General features: G+C 57.9%; 1 protein-coding gene across 1 annotated transcript; it reads right to left on the bottom strand.

Moving 5' to 3' along the window:
- Positions 1-88: 88 nt before the first annotated feature.
- Positions 89-17,829, bottom strand: LOC138645538 (eukaryotic translation initiation factor 3 subunit C). The gene is made up of 21 exons (XM_069734929.1): positions 17,322-17,829; positions 10,182-10,313; positions 10,031-10,096; positions 9,729-9,918; positions 7,918-8,043; positions 7,756-7,816; positions 7,564-7,676; positions 7,266-7,390; positions 7,001-7,175; positions 6,816-6,919; positions 6,583-6,724; positions 6,380-6,505; positions 6,100-6,193; positions 4,928-5,115; positions 3,510-3,734; positions 3,063-3,426; positions 2,821-2,980; positions 2,681-2,746; positions 2,356-2,443; positions 901-1,066; positions 89-276 (listed from the first exon to the last, which is right to left on the bottom strand). The coding sequence occupies exons 2-21, from the start codon at positions 10,280-10,282 to the stop codon at positions 191-193; spliced, it is 2,766 nt and encodes a 921-aa protein (XP_069591030.1). The 5' UTR covers positions 10,283-10,313; positions 17,322-17,829; the 3' UTR covers positions 89-190.
- Positions 17,830-19,381: the final 1,552 nt, after the last annotated feature.

A 19,381-nucleotide genomic window follows, 5' to 3' on the forward strand; every position in this document is an offset into this window, starting at 1 on the left:
CCGCTGCTGGAGTGGCGGAGGATGGGGAATGTCCTAGGTGACCCGTCCCTTTAAGGTCATACAGAAAGTATACAGAGATGGCGCGGAGTTCGCTCCAATATCTTTATTAAGAGACATGATGGCAACAAAGTACATAAAAATGACAGACAGATGGGCGGCGATCCAGAGGTCCGGAGCCAGGCCGGACAGATCAGTAGTTGTTCTGGTTCTGCTGGTCTCGCCGGTAGCCGCGCCGCATGTAGCCGCCCTCCTTCCTCTGGTACGAGTCTTTTTGGTCTGGAGAAATTAGAGAAAGAAGACGTAAGAGAAGATGGAGGCGCGATGACTCAACGTCACCACCAGAGGGCGCCGCTGCACACACTTCCAGCCTCTCAGGGCATGCTGGGAGCTGTAGTTCTGCAGCAGCTGGAGAGCCACATGTGACCCCTGAAAGACTGCTCAGATAAGACAGGATGGAGACAAGCGGCATCAGATTGTGCGGTGCCGCTCATCTCCAAGATGAAGAAATGGTGACGAGATGCCAGCGCCCCACCTTCATCCCCACCCCCTGTTGCAAAACTACAACTCCCAGCAAGTCCTAACAGTTGCCGTCTGGGAGTTGTAGTTTGGCCACAGATTGGAAAGTGCTGCATTAGAGGGAACAGGAAGTGAGGTGTGCAGTGCAGTAAAGCTTCCCCGCCCTCAGGATGATGGATGTGGAAGAGAAGCCATCATGAGCAGAGAAGCCCCTGAACCAGTCGCCGTCCATCTGCTGCACAAGTACAACTCCCAGCATGCTCTGACACGCTGGGAGTAGTACTACTACAATAGCTGGAGAGCGGGAGGGATGAGGAGGGTTAATGACGAGGTGACGGTGAGAGATGATGAGCAGGAGCCTGCAGCGCGCACAGCCGGCCTCACCGCGGTTGAAGTATCCCCCGTAGCTGCCCTGCTTGTGGTCGAAGATGCGCTCGTTGTTCTCCACCAGGTTCCCGAGCTTCTCCGCCAGCTGCAGAGCCGTGTTCTGGAGGGAACTGGGCTCCGTGCCGTGCATCACCACCGTCTGGGTGGGCTGATCCAGGGAAGCCTGCGGGGGAGAATGGGGGCCGTCAGAAAGGAGGGACGGGGAGAAGAAGAGGAAGGGGAAAGGTGCGGTGTGAAGACGAGGAGGGCGAAACGGCGCGAGGCGAAGAGAAGAAGGGGGAAAAAATGCAGTGCGAAGAGGAGAAGGGGCAAAAGCGCGGTGCGAAGAGGAGAAGGGGGAAAAGCGCGGTGCGAAGAGGAGAAGGGGGAAAAGTGCGGTGCGAAGAGGAGAAGGGGGAAAAGTGCGGTGCGAAGAGGAGGGGGGAAAAGTGCGGTGCGAAGAGGAGAAGGGGGAAAAGTGCGGTGTGAAGAGGAGAAGGGGGAAAAGTGCGGTGCGAAGAGGAGAAGGGAAAAGGTGCGGTGTGAAGACGAGGAGGGCGAAACGGCGCGAGGCGAAGAGGAGAAGGGTAAAAAGCGCGAGGCAAAGAAGAAAAGGGTAAAAAGCGCGAGGCAAAGAAGAAAAGGGTAAAAAGCGCAATGCAAAGAAGAGGAGGGGAAAAAAGGCGAGGCAAAGAAGAAAAGGGTAAAAAACGCGAGGCAAAGAAGCAAAGGGTAAAAAGCGCGAGGCAAAGAAGAAAAGGGTAAAAAGCGTGAGGCAAAGAAGAAAAGGATAAAAAGCGCGGTGCGAAGAAGAGAAGGGAAAAAGCGTGAGGCAAAGAAGAAAAGGGTAAAAAGCGTGAGGCAAAGAAGAAAAGGGTAAAAAGCGCGAGGCAAAGAAGAAAAGGGTAAAAAGCGCGAGGCAAAGAAGAAAAGGGTAAAAAGCGTGAGGCAAAGAAGAAAAGGGTAAAAAGCGCGAGGCAAAGAAGAAAAGGGTAAAAAGCGTGAGGCAAAGAAGAAAAGGGTAAAAAGCGCGAGGCAAAGACGAAAAGGGTAAAAAGTGCAAGGCAAAGAAGAGGAGGGGAAAAAAGGCGAGGCGAAGAAGGGGAAAAAGCACGAGGCGAAGAAGAGAAGGGGAAAATGCGTGAGGCAAAGAAAAGGGGAAAAAAGCGCAAGGTGAAGAAGAGGAGGGGAAAAAGACACGTGGCAAAGAACAGGAGGAAGAAAGGCGCCGGGCAAAGAAGAGAAGGGGAAAGGCGCAGGGTGAAGACAAGAAGGGGGAAGTGTGGGGCGCACAGAAGGAGCAGAAGAGAAAGGGAGGTAAAAAATGAGAGGCACAGAGGAGGAGCAGGAAAGGGAAAATGGTGTGGAGCACAGAAGAGAAGGGGGAACAGAATGCCCACCAGCAGAGGCAGCTCTGTGCAGACCCTGGAGGGAGCTGGGGGTCCGGTGGTGGCGGGCGGCTCCACTACTCACCATGAGCTCCTCATTGATGATCATCTTGCTGATGATGCTATGGACGGTGGGAATCTCCAGCTGGAACATGTCGCCCAAGATGCCCATCCTGAGGGAAGAGGAGGCAGAGAATGGTGACCCCCGAGTGTTTCACACCCGCACCGGGGTCCCGTGAGGCCTATACAGACAATGTCTGCTGCTGTCAGTGAATGGAAACTTTCCTACACGGATCTAACACTTTTGGTGCATTCAGCAGAGGTCAGGCACAGGCTGCCAGGGCATGCTGCTACTTGTAGTTTGCAGGAGAGCCTCAGATCGGAGGTGGGTGGGTGCTCGGGGGTCTCACCTGATGGAGTCGTACACGCTGCTGTATGTGAATAGATACGTCCTCAGCGATTCCTCCTGTATCTTCCTGCAGGAAGCAGAGAACATTTACCATCATATCTGGACACAAGGACCCCCCAATATGGCGGACCCCGTCCTCACCTGACCAGCATGTTGCGCACACGATCCGCCTCCGGGAACAGATCCCACACCTTCCCGTTCATCTTCTCGTTGATTATGAAGTTGCGGCAGGTTTTCCAGTCTCCCATCTTCATGGCCTTGGACGCGGCCACCACGTGCTCCCTCATACTTTCTGGGGGGCCTGTGGAGAAAGGAGAACGGTCAGCGACGGGCCCGGAGCACAGACACGTCTCACAGGCCAATATGGCCGCCGTAAGACTCACCCAGCAGCGGCTGCCGCTCGCCCACACGCAGCTGGTGGTGGAACTGTTTGCTGATCATCCTCCTGCGGGCGTCAAACTCGTGCGCCGCCATGTACGGGATCTCCAGCAGCATGGCGGACACCAGGTAGACGCACTCCAGCAGCTCCAGGTTGATGTGCATGTGGAAGGGGATCTGTCGCCGCTTCTCGATCTTCTCCTGCTCCTGGTTCCTCTCCTGCATGGTCCTCATCAGCAGCCCCTGCCCCAGCAGCTCCTTGGCTCTGCCGCTGGACTGGATGTCCAGGAGGGCGTTGTGGGCGTCCCGGATCATGCCCTGCCGGAAGGCGCAGATGCCCAGCTGGACCATGGTGCGGTTATATAAGATCTAGAGGCAACGAGAGGGGACGAGTAAAGGGGTCAGGGGGTTAAAGAGTCAGGATGGACATAAGGGGTCCGGGCCGCCCTCACCTGCACAGGAGGGTCAGCGTGCTGGATGTTGTCTTGCAGGTGGGACATGAGCATCAGGTCTCGGGCCTGGAACCAGCGGTTGTGCAGGGCGTGGTGGTAGATGTGGCACAGGATGGCGCAGGTGCGGATCCGGTCCGTCCGGTCCTTGGCGTATATGTACTTGGAGAGTCTGTCCATGAGGATGGCGCTGTCCTCCGCCTCGTTCTCCGCCTGGTCCTGCTCTGACTGCAGAGAAGGAAGGAAGGTCAGGACGGAGGTGGAGCAGAGCACCGGCGGGTCAGGATGGAGCTGGAGCAGACCACCAGGGGGTCAGGATGGAGATGGAGCAGAGCACCAGGGGGTCAGGACGGAGGTGGAGCAGAGCACCGGCGGGTCAGGATGGAGATTGAGCAGACCACCAGGGGGTCAGGATGGAGATGGAGCAGACCACCGGCGGGTCAGGATGGAGATGGAGCAGAGCACCGGCGGGTCAGGATGGAGGTGGAGCAGAGCACCAGCGGGTCAGGACGGAGATTGAGCAGACCACCAGGGGGTCAGGACGGAGATTGAGCAGAGCACCGGCGGGTCAGGATGGAGATTGAGCAGACCACCAGGGGGTCAGGATGGAAATTGAGCAGAGCACCGGCGGGTCAGGATGGAGATGGAGCAGAGCACCGGCGGGTCAGGATGGAGATGGACCAGAGCACCGGCGGGTCAGGATGGAGGTGGAGCAGAGCACCGGCGGGTCAGGATGGAGATGGAGCAGAGCACCGGCGGGTCAGGATGGAGATGGACCAGAGCACCAGCGGGTCAGGATGGAGATGGACCAGACCACCAGCGGGTCAGGATGGAGGTGGACCAGACCACCAGCGGGTCAGGATGGAGCAGACCACCGGCGGGTCAGGATGGAGGTGGAGCAGACCACCGGCGGGTCAGGATGGAGGTGGAGCAGACCACCGGCGGGTTAGGATGGAGGTGGAGCAGACCACCGGCGGGTCAGGATGGAGGTGGAGCAGATCACAGGCGGGTCAGGATGGAGGTGGAGCAGATCACAGGCGGGTCAGGATGGAGGTGGAGCAGAGCACCGGCGGGTCAGGATGGAGGTGGAGCAGAGCACCGGCGGGTCAGGATGGAGGTGGAGCAGAGCACCAGCGGGTCAGGATGGAGCTGGAGCAGACCACCGGCGGGTCAGGATGGAGCTGGAGCAGACCACCGGCGGGTCAGGATGGAGGTGGACCAGAGCACCAGCGGGTCAGGATGGAGGTGGAGCAGAGCACCAGCGGGTCAGGATGGAGGTGGAGCAGACCACCAGCGGGTCAGGATGGAGGTGGAGCAGACCACCAGCGGGTCAGGATGGAGGTGGAGCAGAGCACCAGCGGGTCAGGATGGAGGTGGAGCAGACCACCAGCGGGTCACCACTACCCCGGCCGGTCCGTTACCTTAGACTCCTGCCCGGTGCTGAGCTGCCGCTGATGCGCTTTGTAGTCAAACTTGTAGTAGGTGTGCATGATCCTGCGGAGATAGATCCGGCAGATCTCCTCCGTGCTGCCCTTCTCCTGCAGGTATTTCTGGGCTCGCTCGATCACCTCGCACACCCGCGCCTCGTCCTTCAGGTTGTCCACGTACTCTGCAAGGTACAAGAAAGGAAATGACACGTTACCTGGGGTGACCCGGCCTGCGAAACCACACAGTGGTCCAAATAGAAAGCAGCAGAACCACGGGGTCACCCTGCCAGGGGGTCATACCACCCAGGGGTCCAGATATGAAGCAGAAGGTCCACAGGGTCACCCACCCAGGGGTCCAGATACAAAGCAGAACCCCAGGGTCACAGAGCTGGGGGTCACACCACCCAAGGGTTACAATATGAAGCAGCAGAACCCAGAGGTCACACCACCGAGGAGTCAAAGATACGAAGCTAAAGAACCCAGAGGTCACCCGGCCAGCGGCACCTCCCAGGGGTCCAGGTAAGAAGCAGAAGAACCCCGGGGTCACCCGGCCAGCGCCACCTCCCAGGGGTCCAGATACGAAGCAGAAGAACCCCGGGGTCACCCGGCCAGCGCCACCTCCCAGGGGTCCAGATACGAAGCAGAAGAACCCCGGGGTCACCCGGCCAGCGCCACCTCCCAGGGGTCCAGGTAAGAAGCAGAAGAACCCAGAGGTCACAGAGCCAGGGGTCCAGATACGAAGCAGAAGAACCCCGGGGTCACCCGGCCAGCGCCACCTCCCAGGGGTCCAGATACGAAGCAGAAGAACCCCGGGGTCACCCGGCCAGCGGCACCTCCCAGGGGTCCAGATATGAAGTTTACTTTCTGCTTACTGTCAGTTAATGGAAAACCTGTTATTATTATTATTTATTGTTATAGTGCCATTTATTCCATGGCGCTTTACATGTGAGGAGAGGTATACATAATAAAAACAAGTACAATAATCTTAAACAATACAAGTCATAACTGGTACAGGAGGAGTGAGGACCCTGCCCGCGAAGGCTCACTGTTCAGACCAATACCGGGTCTCTGCCGTATGTGCCACCCTCATCACACCTATCTCCTTCCCGGATCTCAGGGAGCTGCAGCACCTCTTTGAGGGCAGGATACAAGCCGGCTCCTCGTACCTTGTGAGTGCGGGTCGGTGTTCTGCATGATTTTGGTGAACTCTTCATCCATCCTCTCAATCAGGGTGAGAATGCAGCCGCGGACGCGGAGAGGCTGAAGGAGAGGGAGAAGAATAGCATGAGTGCAGCCCTAAATGATAAGGGTGGCGGGGAGGGTCCGGGCAGCGGGGGCTGCAGATGCTTTATCACTACCACTCCCAGATGACCAGCACTAGGATGCCCTTATTATAGTTCTACAGGATATACAGCATGCTGGGAGTTGTAGTTCTCCGGCGCTCACCTGGTCTGAGACGACGAGATTTTCGGAGTCTTCGGAGATGTTCTCCCCGATGAACATGTTGGGGTTGGAGAAGAGGATGTCCAGCAGGTCGTTGATGCACTCCAGGCATTTCTTCCACATGTCGGCCTGCGCAGGGAGGAAGGGGTTAAGTCGCACGATCGCGGGTTTTGCGTTGCTGCGTGTCGCTCCTCGGGCGACGCTACCTTCATGTACGCGGCCAGATTGGGGTTGTAGTCGTACAGAGACGCCACGATGTTGAACTTGATCTTGACGGCGACTCCTTGCCCCAAATTATTTTCTTCTGAGATTGCAACGAGCAAATTCAGGAGCTCGATCTGTGCGGCCCTGAGAGGAGGCAAACACCGGGGGGTCAGAGGGCACCGGCGGGGACAAGGACGCCCCCCATAGACCACTACAACCCCCAGCATCCTGCTACCTGTCTGTGCCCTTCTTCCCTCGGGCCTGAAGGATCTCGTTCAGCTTCTTCACCACAATGGGGGGAGTGATCTCGGTGCCTTTAGCAAACATCTTGGGCTTTTCCTGTAGGAGGCAGAAAGAACTGATGAGAGGTCGGAGGAGGAAAGAGCCCCCCGAAGCCCCCCAGTCTCCTCCAGGTCTCACCTTCACCATGGGCGCGCCCCCTTTGACCTTCTCCCACTCTCCTCCGGCTTCGCTCTCGTCCATCTCCCCCTCCAGCCCCTCGTCCGCTCTGGTTTTCACTTTCCGATCCTGCTTCTTCTTGATCTTGTCCTCCTTCTTCTTATCGGTGGCCTGACGATCGGATTGTCCTCCGGTCCTGCAACGTAGCAAAGCGTTAGCTCATCGACCGCAGCGGACCCTCCATCCAAGAAGTGGTCGGAGGAGGAGGACCCCCAGCTTTACTCACTTTTTAAGGAAGCGGGAGGCCAGAGTGGTATATTTGCCTTCTTCGTCCTCGGATTCGGAGTCAGAGTCATCGGAGTCGGACTCCCAGATTTCGTCGTCGGAGGATTCGTCGTCGTCCTCGGCGTCCTGGCACAGAGCACAAGGTTACATCCGGCATCGACACGCGAGTAATCTGCCGTCACTTTAAGAGTTTATCAGGAACCAGCGCCTTACAAAGGTGCCGGATTATCAGACTTTCCAAATTAATGGACTCCAGTTACTTAGCGACATCAGACATTTGTACCCAGAATCCTCCTCACCTCAGCTTTCTTCTGGAACTTTCCGCGAGCGTCCGCAGGAGCGGATTCGGCCTTCTTCAGGAACTTGCTGGCGCTGAGACCTTCACCTTTGTCGTCATCGCTGGACATGGAGGCTGAAGAGGAAGGAAACCCGTGAATAGATGATGCAGCAAACATGGCCGCCGGCGCGCTCCACACAACGCACACACTCACCTTCAGAGTCGTCATCATCCTCATCCTTGTCTTGGTCTTCATCTGCCGACTCCTCGGGGTTCTGGGAAAAGAAAATATATGTGGGAGACTCTGTGCCGGCTCTACCCGGGGGAACCACTACACAGACGCACGCCGCCTTCCTGTTCCGCCAGATCGCCTCACCTGCTTATAGGCGGAGATGGGGGCCTCAAAGTCGCGGTTGTACTTGCGCAGTTTCTGGCGCAGCGTGCTCAGGGCTTTGGCGTTGTTCTTGTTCATCTTCTTCTTGCCTTCCTTATCTTCCCAGAGCTGCAGAAAGAAAGATGGAGGCAGGAAATGAGGAGTTAGGGTCAGTTCACACTATGGATTTTTAATCGCGGCCGACACATCTCACCATCACTGCAGCACAGCAGACACAGGTAAGAAATGCCTCTATTATTTTATGGCCATGTTCTTCCATTATTGTGCACAGTCCCTTTATTTCGCAGCTGTTATTTGCAAAAAAGTGACCACTAGTAGGGGCTGCAGTCAGCAGAGAGCTCCCTCTAGCGGCGGCTGCAGTCAGCAGAGAGCTCCCTCTAGCGGCGGCTGCAGTCAGCAGAGAGCTCCCTCTAGCGGCGGCTGCAGTCAGCAGAGAGCTCCCTCTAGCGGCGGCTGCAGTCAGCAGAGAGCTCCCTCTAGCGGCGGCTGCAGTCAGCAGAGAGCTCCCTCTAGCGGCGGCTGCAGTCAGCAGAGAGCTCCCTCTAGCGGCGGCTGCAGTCAGCAGAGAGCTCCCTCTAGCGGCGGCTGCAGTCAGCAGAGAGCTCCCTCTAGCGGCGGCTGCAGTCAGCAGAGAGCTCCCTCTAGCGGCGGCTGCAGTCAGCAGAGAGCTCCCTCTAGCGGCGGCTGCAGTCAGCAGAGAGCTCCCTCTAGCGGCGGCTGCAGTCAGCAGAGAGCTCCCTCTAGCGGCGGCTGCAGTCAGCAGAGAGCTCCCTCTAGCGGCGGCTGCAGTCAGCAGAGAGCTCCCTCTAGCGGCGGCTGCAGTCAGCAGAGAGCTCCCTCTAGCGGCGGCTGCAGTCAGCAGAGAGCTCCCTCTAGCGGCGGCTGCAGTCAGCAGAGAGCTCCCTCTAGCGGCGGCTGCAGTCAGCAGAGAGCTCCCTCTAGCGGCGGCTGCAGTCAGCAGAGAGCTCCCTCTAGCGGCGGCTACAGTCAGCAGAGAGCTCCCTCTAGCGGCGGCTGCAGTCAGCAGAGAGCTCCCTCTAGCGGCGGCTGCAGTCAGCAGAGAGCTCCCTCTAGCGGCGGCTGCAGTCAGCAGAGAGCTCCCTCTAGCGGCGGCTGCAGTCAGCAGAGAGCTCCCTCTAGCGGCGGCTACAGTCAGCAGAGAGCTCCCTCTAGCGGCGGCTACAGTCAGCAGAGAGCTCCCTCTAGCGGCGGCTGCAGTCAGCAGAGAGCTCCCTCTAGCGGCGGCTGCAGTCAGCAGAGAGCTCCCTCTAGCGGCGGCTGCAGTCAGCAGAGAGCTCCCTCTAGCGGCGCCTGCAGTCAGCAGAGAGCTCCCTCTAGCGGCGCCTGCAGTCAGCAGAGAGCTCCCTCTAGCGGCGCCTGCAGTCAGCAGAGAGCTCCCTCTAGCGGCGCCTGCAGTCAGCAGAGAGCTCCCTCTAGCGGCGCCTGCAGTCAGCAGAGAGCTCCCTCTAGCGGCGCCTGCAGTCAGCAGAGAGCTCCCTCTAGCGGCGCCTGCAGTCAGCAGAGAGCTCCCTCTAGCGGCGCCTGCAGTCAGCAGAGAGCTCCCTCTAGCGGCGCCTGCAGTCAGCAGAGAGCTCCCTCTAGCGGCGCCTGCAGTCAGCAGAGAGCTCCCTCTAGCGGTGGCTGCAGTCAGCAGAGATCTCCCTCTAGCGGTGGCTGCAGTCAGCAGAGATCTCCCTCTAGTGGCGGCTGCAGTCAGCAGAGAGCTCCCTCTAGTGGCGGCTGCAGACTGATGCAGCGGTACAGGGCGATTATGGGTGGCGTTCCCCTTTCACCTCGGTCAGGTAGTCCTCCAGGTCGGACAGCAGGCGGATGTAGAAGCGGGGGACGCCTTCCTTGTCCACTATGTTCTTGGCCTTGATGTAGGCTTTCCCCAGCTGCTCGAACTCCTCCAGACACTTGGTCATGTCGCGGATCTTCATGGCGTTGCGGATCGTCTTGATGATGTTCGTCAGCTCCTCGAACCTGAGCGACAAGAGACGGGTGAGGGGGCGACACTCCGGACAACAGTGACATTATGGGGTGAGGGGCGACGCTCCGGACAGTGACATTATGGGGTGTATCCGCCGTCACCCACCTCTTATCCTTGGCGCTGCGCACCACGCGCTTCGTGTCCTCCTCGTCATCGCTGAGAATTATCGGCCTAAATGTGAGCACAGAAAGGGGGAGACGGTCAGATCCCTGCGATCACCCCCACAATCCCCCCGGAGGTACGAGGTGTCACTCACTGTTTGCCGTAGGTGCCCCCCACTGGTTTGGGAAGGATCTCGTCTCCGGACAGCGATGACTCCGACTCACTGTCTGAGCCGGTGGCGAAAAAACGGGACATGGCGGCGGATAGAAGAGCGCGTCACTCAGCACTGAGGAGGAAGAAGGATACGGAATACTCACTGCTGGGGGCTCGGTACAGTGTGTCAGTGCAGCAGCAAATACGTCTGTCAGGGCTACCAGCTGTGGGGGAGTACGGGATTAAGGGGTCTTATTGTGGGGGAGAGGAGAGCACTTAGAGATGTCGCTCATTTCTGGGGTCTGTGAATCGTCAGCTTCTGGGATCACACACGGACCGCTGCTGCCAATCACCAGAGATGGGATCAGCATTACTACATATGAGGACTGTCAGCTCCGGGGCCCGGTATTACACACATATGTGGACTGTCAGCTCCGGGGCCCGGTATTACACACACATATGAGGACTGTCAGCTCTGGGCCCGGTATCACACACACATATGAGGACTGTCAGCTCCGGGGCCCGGTATCACACACACATATGAGGACTGTCAGCTCCGGGGCCGGGTATCACACACATATGAGGACTGTCAGCTCCGGGGCCGGTATCACACACACACATGAGGACTGTCAGCTCCGGGGCCCGGTATCACACACATATGAGGACTGTCAGCTCCGGGGCCGGTATCACACACATATGTGGACTGTCAGCTCCGGGGCCCGGTATCACACACACATATGAGGACTGTCAGCTCCGGGGCCGGGTATCACACACATATGAGGACTGTCAGCTCCGGGGCCGGTATCACACACACACATGAGGACTGTCAGCTCCGGGGCCCGGTATCACACACATATGAGGACTGTCAGCTCCGGGGCCCGGTATCACACACACACATGAGGACTGTCAGCTCCGGGGCCCGGTATCACACACACATATGAGGACTGTCAGCTCCGGGGCCGGTATCACACACACATATGAGGACTGTCAGCTCCGGGGCCGGTATCACACACATATGAGGACTGTCAGCTCCGGGGCCCGGTATCACACACACATATGAGGACTGTCAGCTCCGGGGCCCGGTATTACACACATATGAGGACTGTCAGCTCCGGGGCCCGGTATCACACACACATATGAGGACTGTCAGCTCCGGGGCCCGGTATTACACACATATGAGGACTGTCAGCTCCGGGGCCCGGTATCACACACACATATGAGGACTGTCAGCTCCGGGGCCCAGTATCACACACACACATATGAGGACTGTCAGCTCCGGGGCCCGGTATCACACACACACATATGAGGACTGTCAGCTCCGGGGCCCGGTATCACACACACATATGAGGACTGTCAGCTCCGGGGCCCGGTATCACACACATATGAGGACTGTCAGCTCCGGGGCCCGGTATCACACACACATATGAGGACTGTCAGCTCCGGGGCCCGGTATTACACACATATGAGGACTGTCAGCTCCGGGGCCCGGTATCACACACACATATGAGGACTGTCAGCTCCGGGGCCCGGTATTACACACATATGAGGACTGTCAGCTCCGGGGCCCGGTATCACACACACATATGAGGACTGTCAGCTCCGGGGCCCAGTATCACACACACACATATGAGGACTGTCAGCTCCGGGGCCCGGTATTACACACATATGAGGACTGTCAGCTCCGGGGCCCGGTATCACACACACATATGAGGACTGTCAGCTCCGGGGCCCGGTATCACACACACACATATGAGGACTGTCAGCTCCGGGGCCCGGTATCACACACATATGAGGACTGTCAGCTCCGGGGCCGGTATCACACACACACATATGAGGACTGTCAGCTCCGGGGCCCGGTATCACACACACATATGAGGACTGTCAGCTCCGGGGCCCGGTATCACACACACATATGAGGACTGTCAGCTCCGGGGCCCGGTATCACACACACATATGAGGACTGTCAGCTCCGGGGCCCGGTATCACACACATATGAGGACTGTCAGCTCCGGGGCCCGGTATCACACACATATGAGGACTGTCAGCTCCGGGGCCCGGTATCACACACACATATGAGGACTGTCAGCTCCGGGGCCCGGTATTACACACATATGAGGACTGTCAGCTCCGGGGCCCGGTATCACACACACATATGAGGACTGTCAGCTCCGGGGCCCGGTATCACACACACACATATGAGGACTGTCAGCTCCGGGGCCCGGTATCACACACACATATGAGGACTGTCAGCTCCGGGGCCCGGTATCACACACACATATGAGGACTGTCAGCTCCGGGGCCGGTATCACACACACACATATGAGGACTGTCAGCTCCGGGGCCCGGTATCACACACACATATGAGGACTGTCAGCTCCGGGGCCCGGTATCACACACACATATGAGGACTGTCAGCTCCGGGGCCCGGTATCACACACACATATGAGGACTGTCAGCTCCGGGGCCCGGTATCACACACACATATGAGGACTGTCAGCTCCGGGGCCCGGTATCACACACATATGAGGACTGTCAGCTCCGGGGCCCGGTATCACACACATATGAGGACTGTCAGCTCCGGGGCCCGGTATCACACACACATATGAGGACTGTCAGCTCCGGGGCCGGTATCACACACACACATATGAGGACTGTCAGCTCCGGGGCCCGGTATCACACACACATATGAGGACTGTCAGCTCCGGGGCCCGGTATTACACACATATGAGGACTGTCAGCTCCGGGGCCCGGTATCACACACACATATGAGGACTGTCAGCTCCGGGGCCCGGTATTACACACATATGAGGACTGTCAGCTCCGGGGCCCGGTATCACACACACATATGAGGACTGTCAGCTCCGGGGCCCAGTATCACACACACACATATGAGGACTGTCAGCTCCGGGGCCCGGTATCACACACACATATGAGGACTGTCAGCTCCGGGGCCCGGTATCACACACATATGAGGACTGTCAGCTCCGGGGCCCGGTATCACACACACATGAGGACTGTCAGCTCCGGGGCCCGGTATCACACACACATATGAGGACTGTCAGCTCCGGGGCCCGGTATCACACACACATATGAGGACTGTCAGCTCCGGGGCCCGGTATCACACACACACATATGAGGACTGTCAGCTCCGGGGCCCGGTATCACACACACACATATGAGGACTGTCAGCTCCGGGGCCCGGTATCACACACACATATGAGGACTGTCAGCACCGGGCCCGGTATCACACACATATGAGGACTGTCAGCTCCGGGGCCGGTATCACACACATATGAGGACTGTCAGCTCCGGGGCCCGGTATCACACACATATGAGGACTGTCAGCTCCGGGGCCGGTATCACACACACATATGAGGACTGTCAGCTCCGGGGCCCGGTATCACACACACACATATGAGGACTGTCAGCTCCGGGGCCCGGTATCACACACACACATATATGAGGACTGTCAGCTCCGGGGCCCGGTATCACACACACACATATGAGGACTGTCAGCTCCGGGGCCCGGTATCACACACATATGAGGACTGTCAGCTCCGGGGCCCGGTATCACACACACATATGAGGACTGTCAGCTCCGGGGCCCGGTATCACACACACACATATGAGGACTGTCAGCTCCGGGGCCCGGTATCACACACACACATATGAGGACTGTCAGCTCCGGGGCCCGGTATCACACACACATATGAGGACTGTCAGCACCGGGCCCGGTATCACACACATATGAGGACTGTCAGCTCCGGGGCCGGTATCACACACATATGAGGACTGTCAGCTCCGGGGCCCGGTATCACACACATATGAGGACTGTCAGCTCCGGGGCCGGTATCACACACACATATGAGGACTGTCAGCTCCGGGGCCCGGTATCACACACACACATATGAGGACTGTCAGCTCCGGGGCCCGGTATCACACACACACATATGAGGACTGTCAGCTCCGGGGCCCGGTATCACACACACACATATGAGGACTGTCAGCTCCGGGGCCCGGTATTACACACATATGAGGACTGTCAGCTCCGGGGCCCGGTATCACACACACATATGAGGACTGTCAGCTCCGGGGCCCGGTATCACACACATATGAGGACTGTCAGCTCCGGGGCCCGGTATCACACACACATATGAGGACTGTCAGCTCCGGGGCCCGGTATCACACACACATGAGGACTGTCAGCTCCGGGGCCGGTATCACACACACATATGAGGACTGTCAGCTCCGGGGCCCGGTATCACACACACATGAGGACTGTCAGCTCCGGGGCCGGTATCACACACATATGAGGACTGTCAGCTCTGGGCCCGGTATCACACACATATGAGGACTGTCAGCTCCGGGGCCCGGTATCACACACACATATGAGGACTGTCAGCTCCGGGGCCCGGTATCACACACACATATGAGGACTGTCAGCTCCGGGGCCCGGTATCACACACATATGAGGACTGTCAGCTCTGGGGCCGGTATCACACACACATATGAGGACTGTCAGCTCCGGGGCCCGGTATCACACACACATATGAGGACTGTCAGCTCCGGGGCCCGGTATCACACACACATGAGGACTGTCAGCTCCGGGGCCGGTATCACACACATATGAGGACTGTCAGCTCTGGGCCCGGTATCACACACATATGAGGACTGTCAGCTCCGGGGCCCGGTATCACACACATATGAGGACTGTCAGCTCCGGGGCCCGGTATCACACACACATATGAGGACTGTCAGCTCCGGGGCCCGGTATCACACACACATATGAGGACTGTCAGCTCCGGGGCCCGGTATCACACACACATGAGGACTGTCAGCTCCGGGGCCGGTATCACACACATATGAGGACTGTCAGCTCTGGGCCCGGTATCACACACATATGAGGACTGTCAGCTCCGGGGCCCGGTATCACACACACATATGAGGACTGTCAGCTCCGGGGCCCGGTATCACACACACATATGAGGACTGTCAGCTCCGGGGCCGGTATCACACACACACATATGAGGACTGTCAGCTCCGGGGCCCGGTATCACACACACATATGAGGACTGTCAGCTCCGGGGCCCGGTATCACACACATATGAGGACTGTCAGCTCCGGGGCCCGGTATCACACACACACATATGAGGACTGTCAGCTCCGGGGCCCAGTATCACACACATATGAGGACTGTCAGCTCTGGGCCCGGTATCACACACATATGAGGACTGTCAGCTCCGGGGCCCGGTATCACACACACATATGAGGACTGTCAGCTCCGGGGCCCGGTATCACACACACATATGAGGACTGTCAGCTCCGGGGCCCGGTATCACACACACATATGAGGACTGTCAGCTCCGGGGCCCGGTATCACACACATATGAGGACTGTCAGCTCCGGGGCCCGGTATCACACACACACATATGAGGACTGTCAGCTCCGGGGCCCAGTATCACACACATATGAGGACTGTCAGCTCCGGGGCCCGGTATTACACACATATGAGGACTGTCAGCTCCGGGGCCCGGTATCACACACACATATGAGGACTGTCAGCTCCGGGGCCCGGTATCACACACATATGAGGACTGTCAGCTCCGGGGCCCGGTATCACACACACACATATGAGGACTGTCAGCTCCGGGGCCCGGTATCACACACATATGAGGACTGTCAGCTCCGGGGCCCGGTATCACACACACATATGAGGACTGTCAGCTCTGGGCCCGGTATCACACACACATATGAGGACTGTCAGCTCCGGGGCCCGGTATCACACACACATATGAGGACTGTCAGCTCCGGGGCCCGGTATCACACACACACATGAGGACTGTCAGCTCCGGGGCCCGGTATTACACACATATGAGGACTGTCAGCTCCGGGGCCGGTATCACACACATATGAGGACTGTCAGCTCCGGGGCCCGGTATCACACACATATGAGGACTGTCAGCTCCGGGGCCCGGTATCACACACACACATATGAGGACTGTCAGCTCCGGGGCCCGGTATCACACACACATATGAGGACTGTCAGCTCCGGGGCCGGTATTACACACACATATGTGGACTGTCAGCTCCGGGGCCCGGTATCACACACACATATGAGGACTGTCAGCTCCGGGGCCGGTATCACACACATATGAGGACTGTCAGCTCCGGGGCCCGGTATCACACACATATGAGGACTGTCAGCTCCGGGGCCCGGTATCACACACACATATGAGGACTGTCAGCTCCGGGGCCCGGTATTACACACATATGAGGACTGTCAGCTCCGGGGCCCGGTATCACACACACATATGAGGACTGTCAGCTCCGGGGCCCAGTATCACACACACACATATGAGGACTGTCAGCTCCGGGGCCCGGTATCACACACACATATGAGGACTGTCAGCTCCGGGGCCCGGTATCACACACATATGAGGACTGTCAGCTCCGGGGCCGGTATCACACACACACATGAGGACTGTCAGCTCCGGGGCCGGTATCACACACATATGAGGACTGTCAGCTCCGGGGCCGGTATTACACACACATATGTGGACTGTCAGCTCCGGGGCCCGGTATCACACACACATATGAGGACTGTCAGCTCCGGGGCCGGTATCACACACATATGAGGACTGTCAGCTCCGGGGCCCGGTATCACACACATATGAGGACTGTCAGCTCCGGGGCCCGGTATCACACACACATATGAGGACTGTCAGCTCCGGGGCCCGGTATCACACACACACATATGAGGACTGTCAGCTCCGGGGCCCGGTATCACACACACACATATGAGGACTGTCAGCTCCGGGGCCCGGTATCACACACACATATGAGGACTGTCAGCTCCGGGGCCCGGTATCACACACATATGAGGACTGTCAGCTCCGGGGCCGGTATCACACACACACATGAGGACTGTCAGCTCCGGGGCCCGGTATCACACACATATGAGGACTGTCAGCTCCGGGGCCCGGTATCACACACATATGAGGACTGTCAGCTCCGGGCCCAGTCTGGTGTCGCTCTCCCCCGGCCTCACAGCTCCGGGCCCGGTCTGGTGCCGCTCTGCCCCGGCCCCACAGCTCCGGGCCCCGTATTTCGCCGTTATTTGGGACCCACAGGCCGCTCTCACCTCTGGAACCGCGCACACGCTGCGGGCCTGGATAGATCCGGCGCAGAAAGAGTATTACGCATGCGCCAACCCGGCAAGATACACCGGAAGCAGCGTCACTTCCTGTTGTGCGCAGGACATTTCCCGGCGTGCAGTGCGGACACGCCTCCTCCTTATCGCTGCGTCCGGTTGGGGGAGGGGCTCAGACGTCTTGTAGTTTCTGGAGGAGACGCATCAGGGATCTCCCGCTGTGACCGCTGCGCCTCCGGCCGCTTTTTTTTTGGCTGCTACTTGGTTGTTACTATGGAAACCCCTAAGGACAGGAGGTTATCAGTCTCTTTCTCGTTTTCTATCCGCCATTACGACGTCTTCCAGCCCCGGCTCATCTGTGTCACGGACCCGTCACATTCCTCTCATCTTCAGCTCCGTCCCCGCCTATTCCCAACCGGCATAACCCCTCATTTCTGTGCACTAAATACACTGCTGAAAAATGGCGGCACTAACACTGCCAGGTGACTCCTGCTGTTCTGCAAGTGGAGCAGACAACAGCTAGAAACGATCAGGAATGAGCAAGACCCCTATAAAGGAGCGGTTCTGCAGGGGGCGACCACAGACCATTTCTCTGTAATCATTGCTGGCTGTTGTTTTGGTCATTTTGCCATTGCTCTCCCCCCTAGACGTCCTGTACAGAGCATGAGGTGCTGTCTATAACACAGAAGTGGCTCAGGTAGTGCAGCTCATCCAGGATGGCACATCAATGTGAGCTGCAGCAAGAAGGGTATCTGTGTCTCTCAGCAGTGTCCACAGCATGGAGCAGATGCCAGGAGACGTGGAGGGGGCCGTAGGAGGGCAACAACCCAGCAGCAGGACCGCTACCTCCGCCTTTGTGCCAGGAAGAGCAGTGCCCTCTTATACTCCAATAATGCTCATCGTGCCCCTGTAATGAATAATGGCCATAGTGTCCCCTAATCAATGAGCGCTCCAAGTGCCTGGTTCAGTAAGCAGGGGTTGTCTGAGTAGATCCTCCGGCGTCTTGTAGCCCTGAGCCTCACATAACACAAAGTCCTTAATTATCTTCGTTACCCTGTTCGTTAAGCGATCTGTGTACAACGTAGCAGCCACGTCAACCTTGATATCGGCTTTTGCACATTGAAGAAGTATTGAACTCCGCTTTTTTTTAGTTAACTGAGCTATTGCCTATGCAGAGCGCACCAAGCGGTAAAAAAAAGTCTCAACTTCTGCTCTCTGCATAGGTAGACTATCAATCACGGAAACAAAGAGTCGCAGCGCTCAGTGGATTCTGTTGCAGACGGCAGATTTGACGTTATAGGTGGTCCAGGGTGGTCCCTACTAGTTTTGCTGCTGAGTCACATAGTTATCCACATGACCAGCCAGTATACAACGCTGATCCTTACCGCCACCATCTTGACTACTACAGACGCGGAGGTGACGTTGGAATGTAGCACGAGTTACGTATTGACCTTACAGTCAGGAGCCCAAACAAATGTCATTTTCGAAACGTGCCTGCATGTACATGTACTGCGTAACCTGTAGTGCGCTGGGACTGGAGACGCTGTACAGTGAGGCACCTGGCATATCTTTTGCAAGACCCATCATTATGTATATACATACAGGACAGGGAAGCGGTGTCTCGCAACGTCCAACTACGGGACGGGGGAAGCGGTACCACTCAGCGAACACCTACGGGATGGGGGAAGCGGTACCGCGCAGCATACAACTACGGGATGGGGAATGCGGTACCTCGCAGCGTCCAACTACGGGACGGGGGAAGCGGTACCGCGCAGCATACAACTACGGGATGGGGAATGCGGTACCTCGCAGCGTACATCTACGAGATGGGGGAAGCGGTATCTCGCAGCGTACAACTACGGGATGGGGAAGCGATACTGTGCATCGTACAACTACGGGGCGGGGGAAGCGATACCGCGCAGCGTACACCTACGGGACGGGGAAGCGATACCGCGCAGCGTACACCTACGGGACGGGGAAGCGATACCGTGCATCGTACAACTACGGGATGGGGGAAGCGATACTGCGCAGCGTACAACTACGGGACGGGG

This window comes from Ranitomeya imitator, chromosome 7 (genome assembly GCF_032444005.1).
Source record: "Ranitomeya imitator isolate aRanImi1 chromosome 7, aRanImi1.pri, whole genome shotgun sequence".
In the NCBI taxonomy this organism is placed as follows: Eukaryota; Metazoa; Chordata; class Amphibia; order Anura; family Dendrobatidae; genus Ranitomeya; species Ranitomeya imitator.

Excerpts from the sequence above, each read along its gene's own strand:
- LOC138645538 (XM_069734929.1), bottom strand. The coding sequence starts at position 10,282 with ATGTCCCGTTTTTTCGCCACCGGCTCAGACAGTGAGTCGGAGTCATCG. Across the intron at positions 2,981-3,062 it reads CGAGCGGCAGCCGCTGCTGG|GCCCCCCAGAAAGTATGAGG; the intron begins GTGAGTCTTACG and ends CTTTCTCCACAG. Across the intron at positions 2,747-2,820 it reads GTGCGCAACATGCTGGTCAG|GAAGATACAGGAGGAATCGC; the intron begins GTGAGGACGGGG and ends TGCTTCCTGCAG.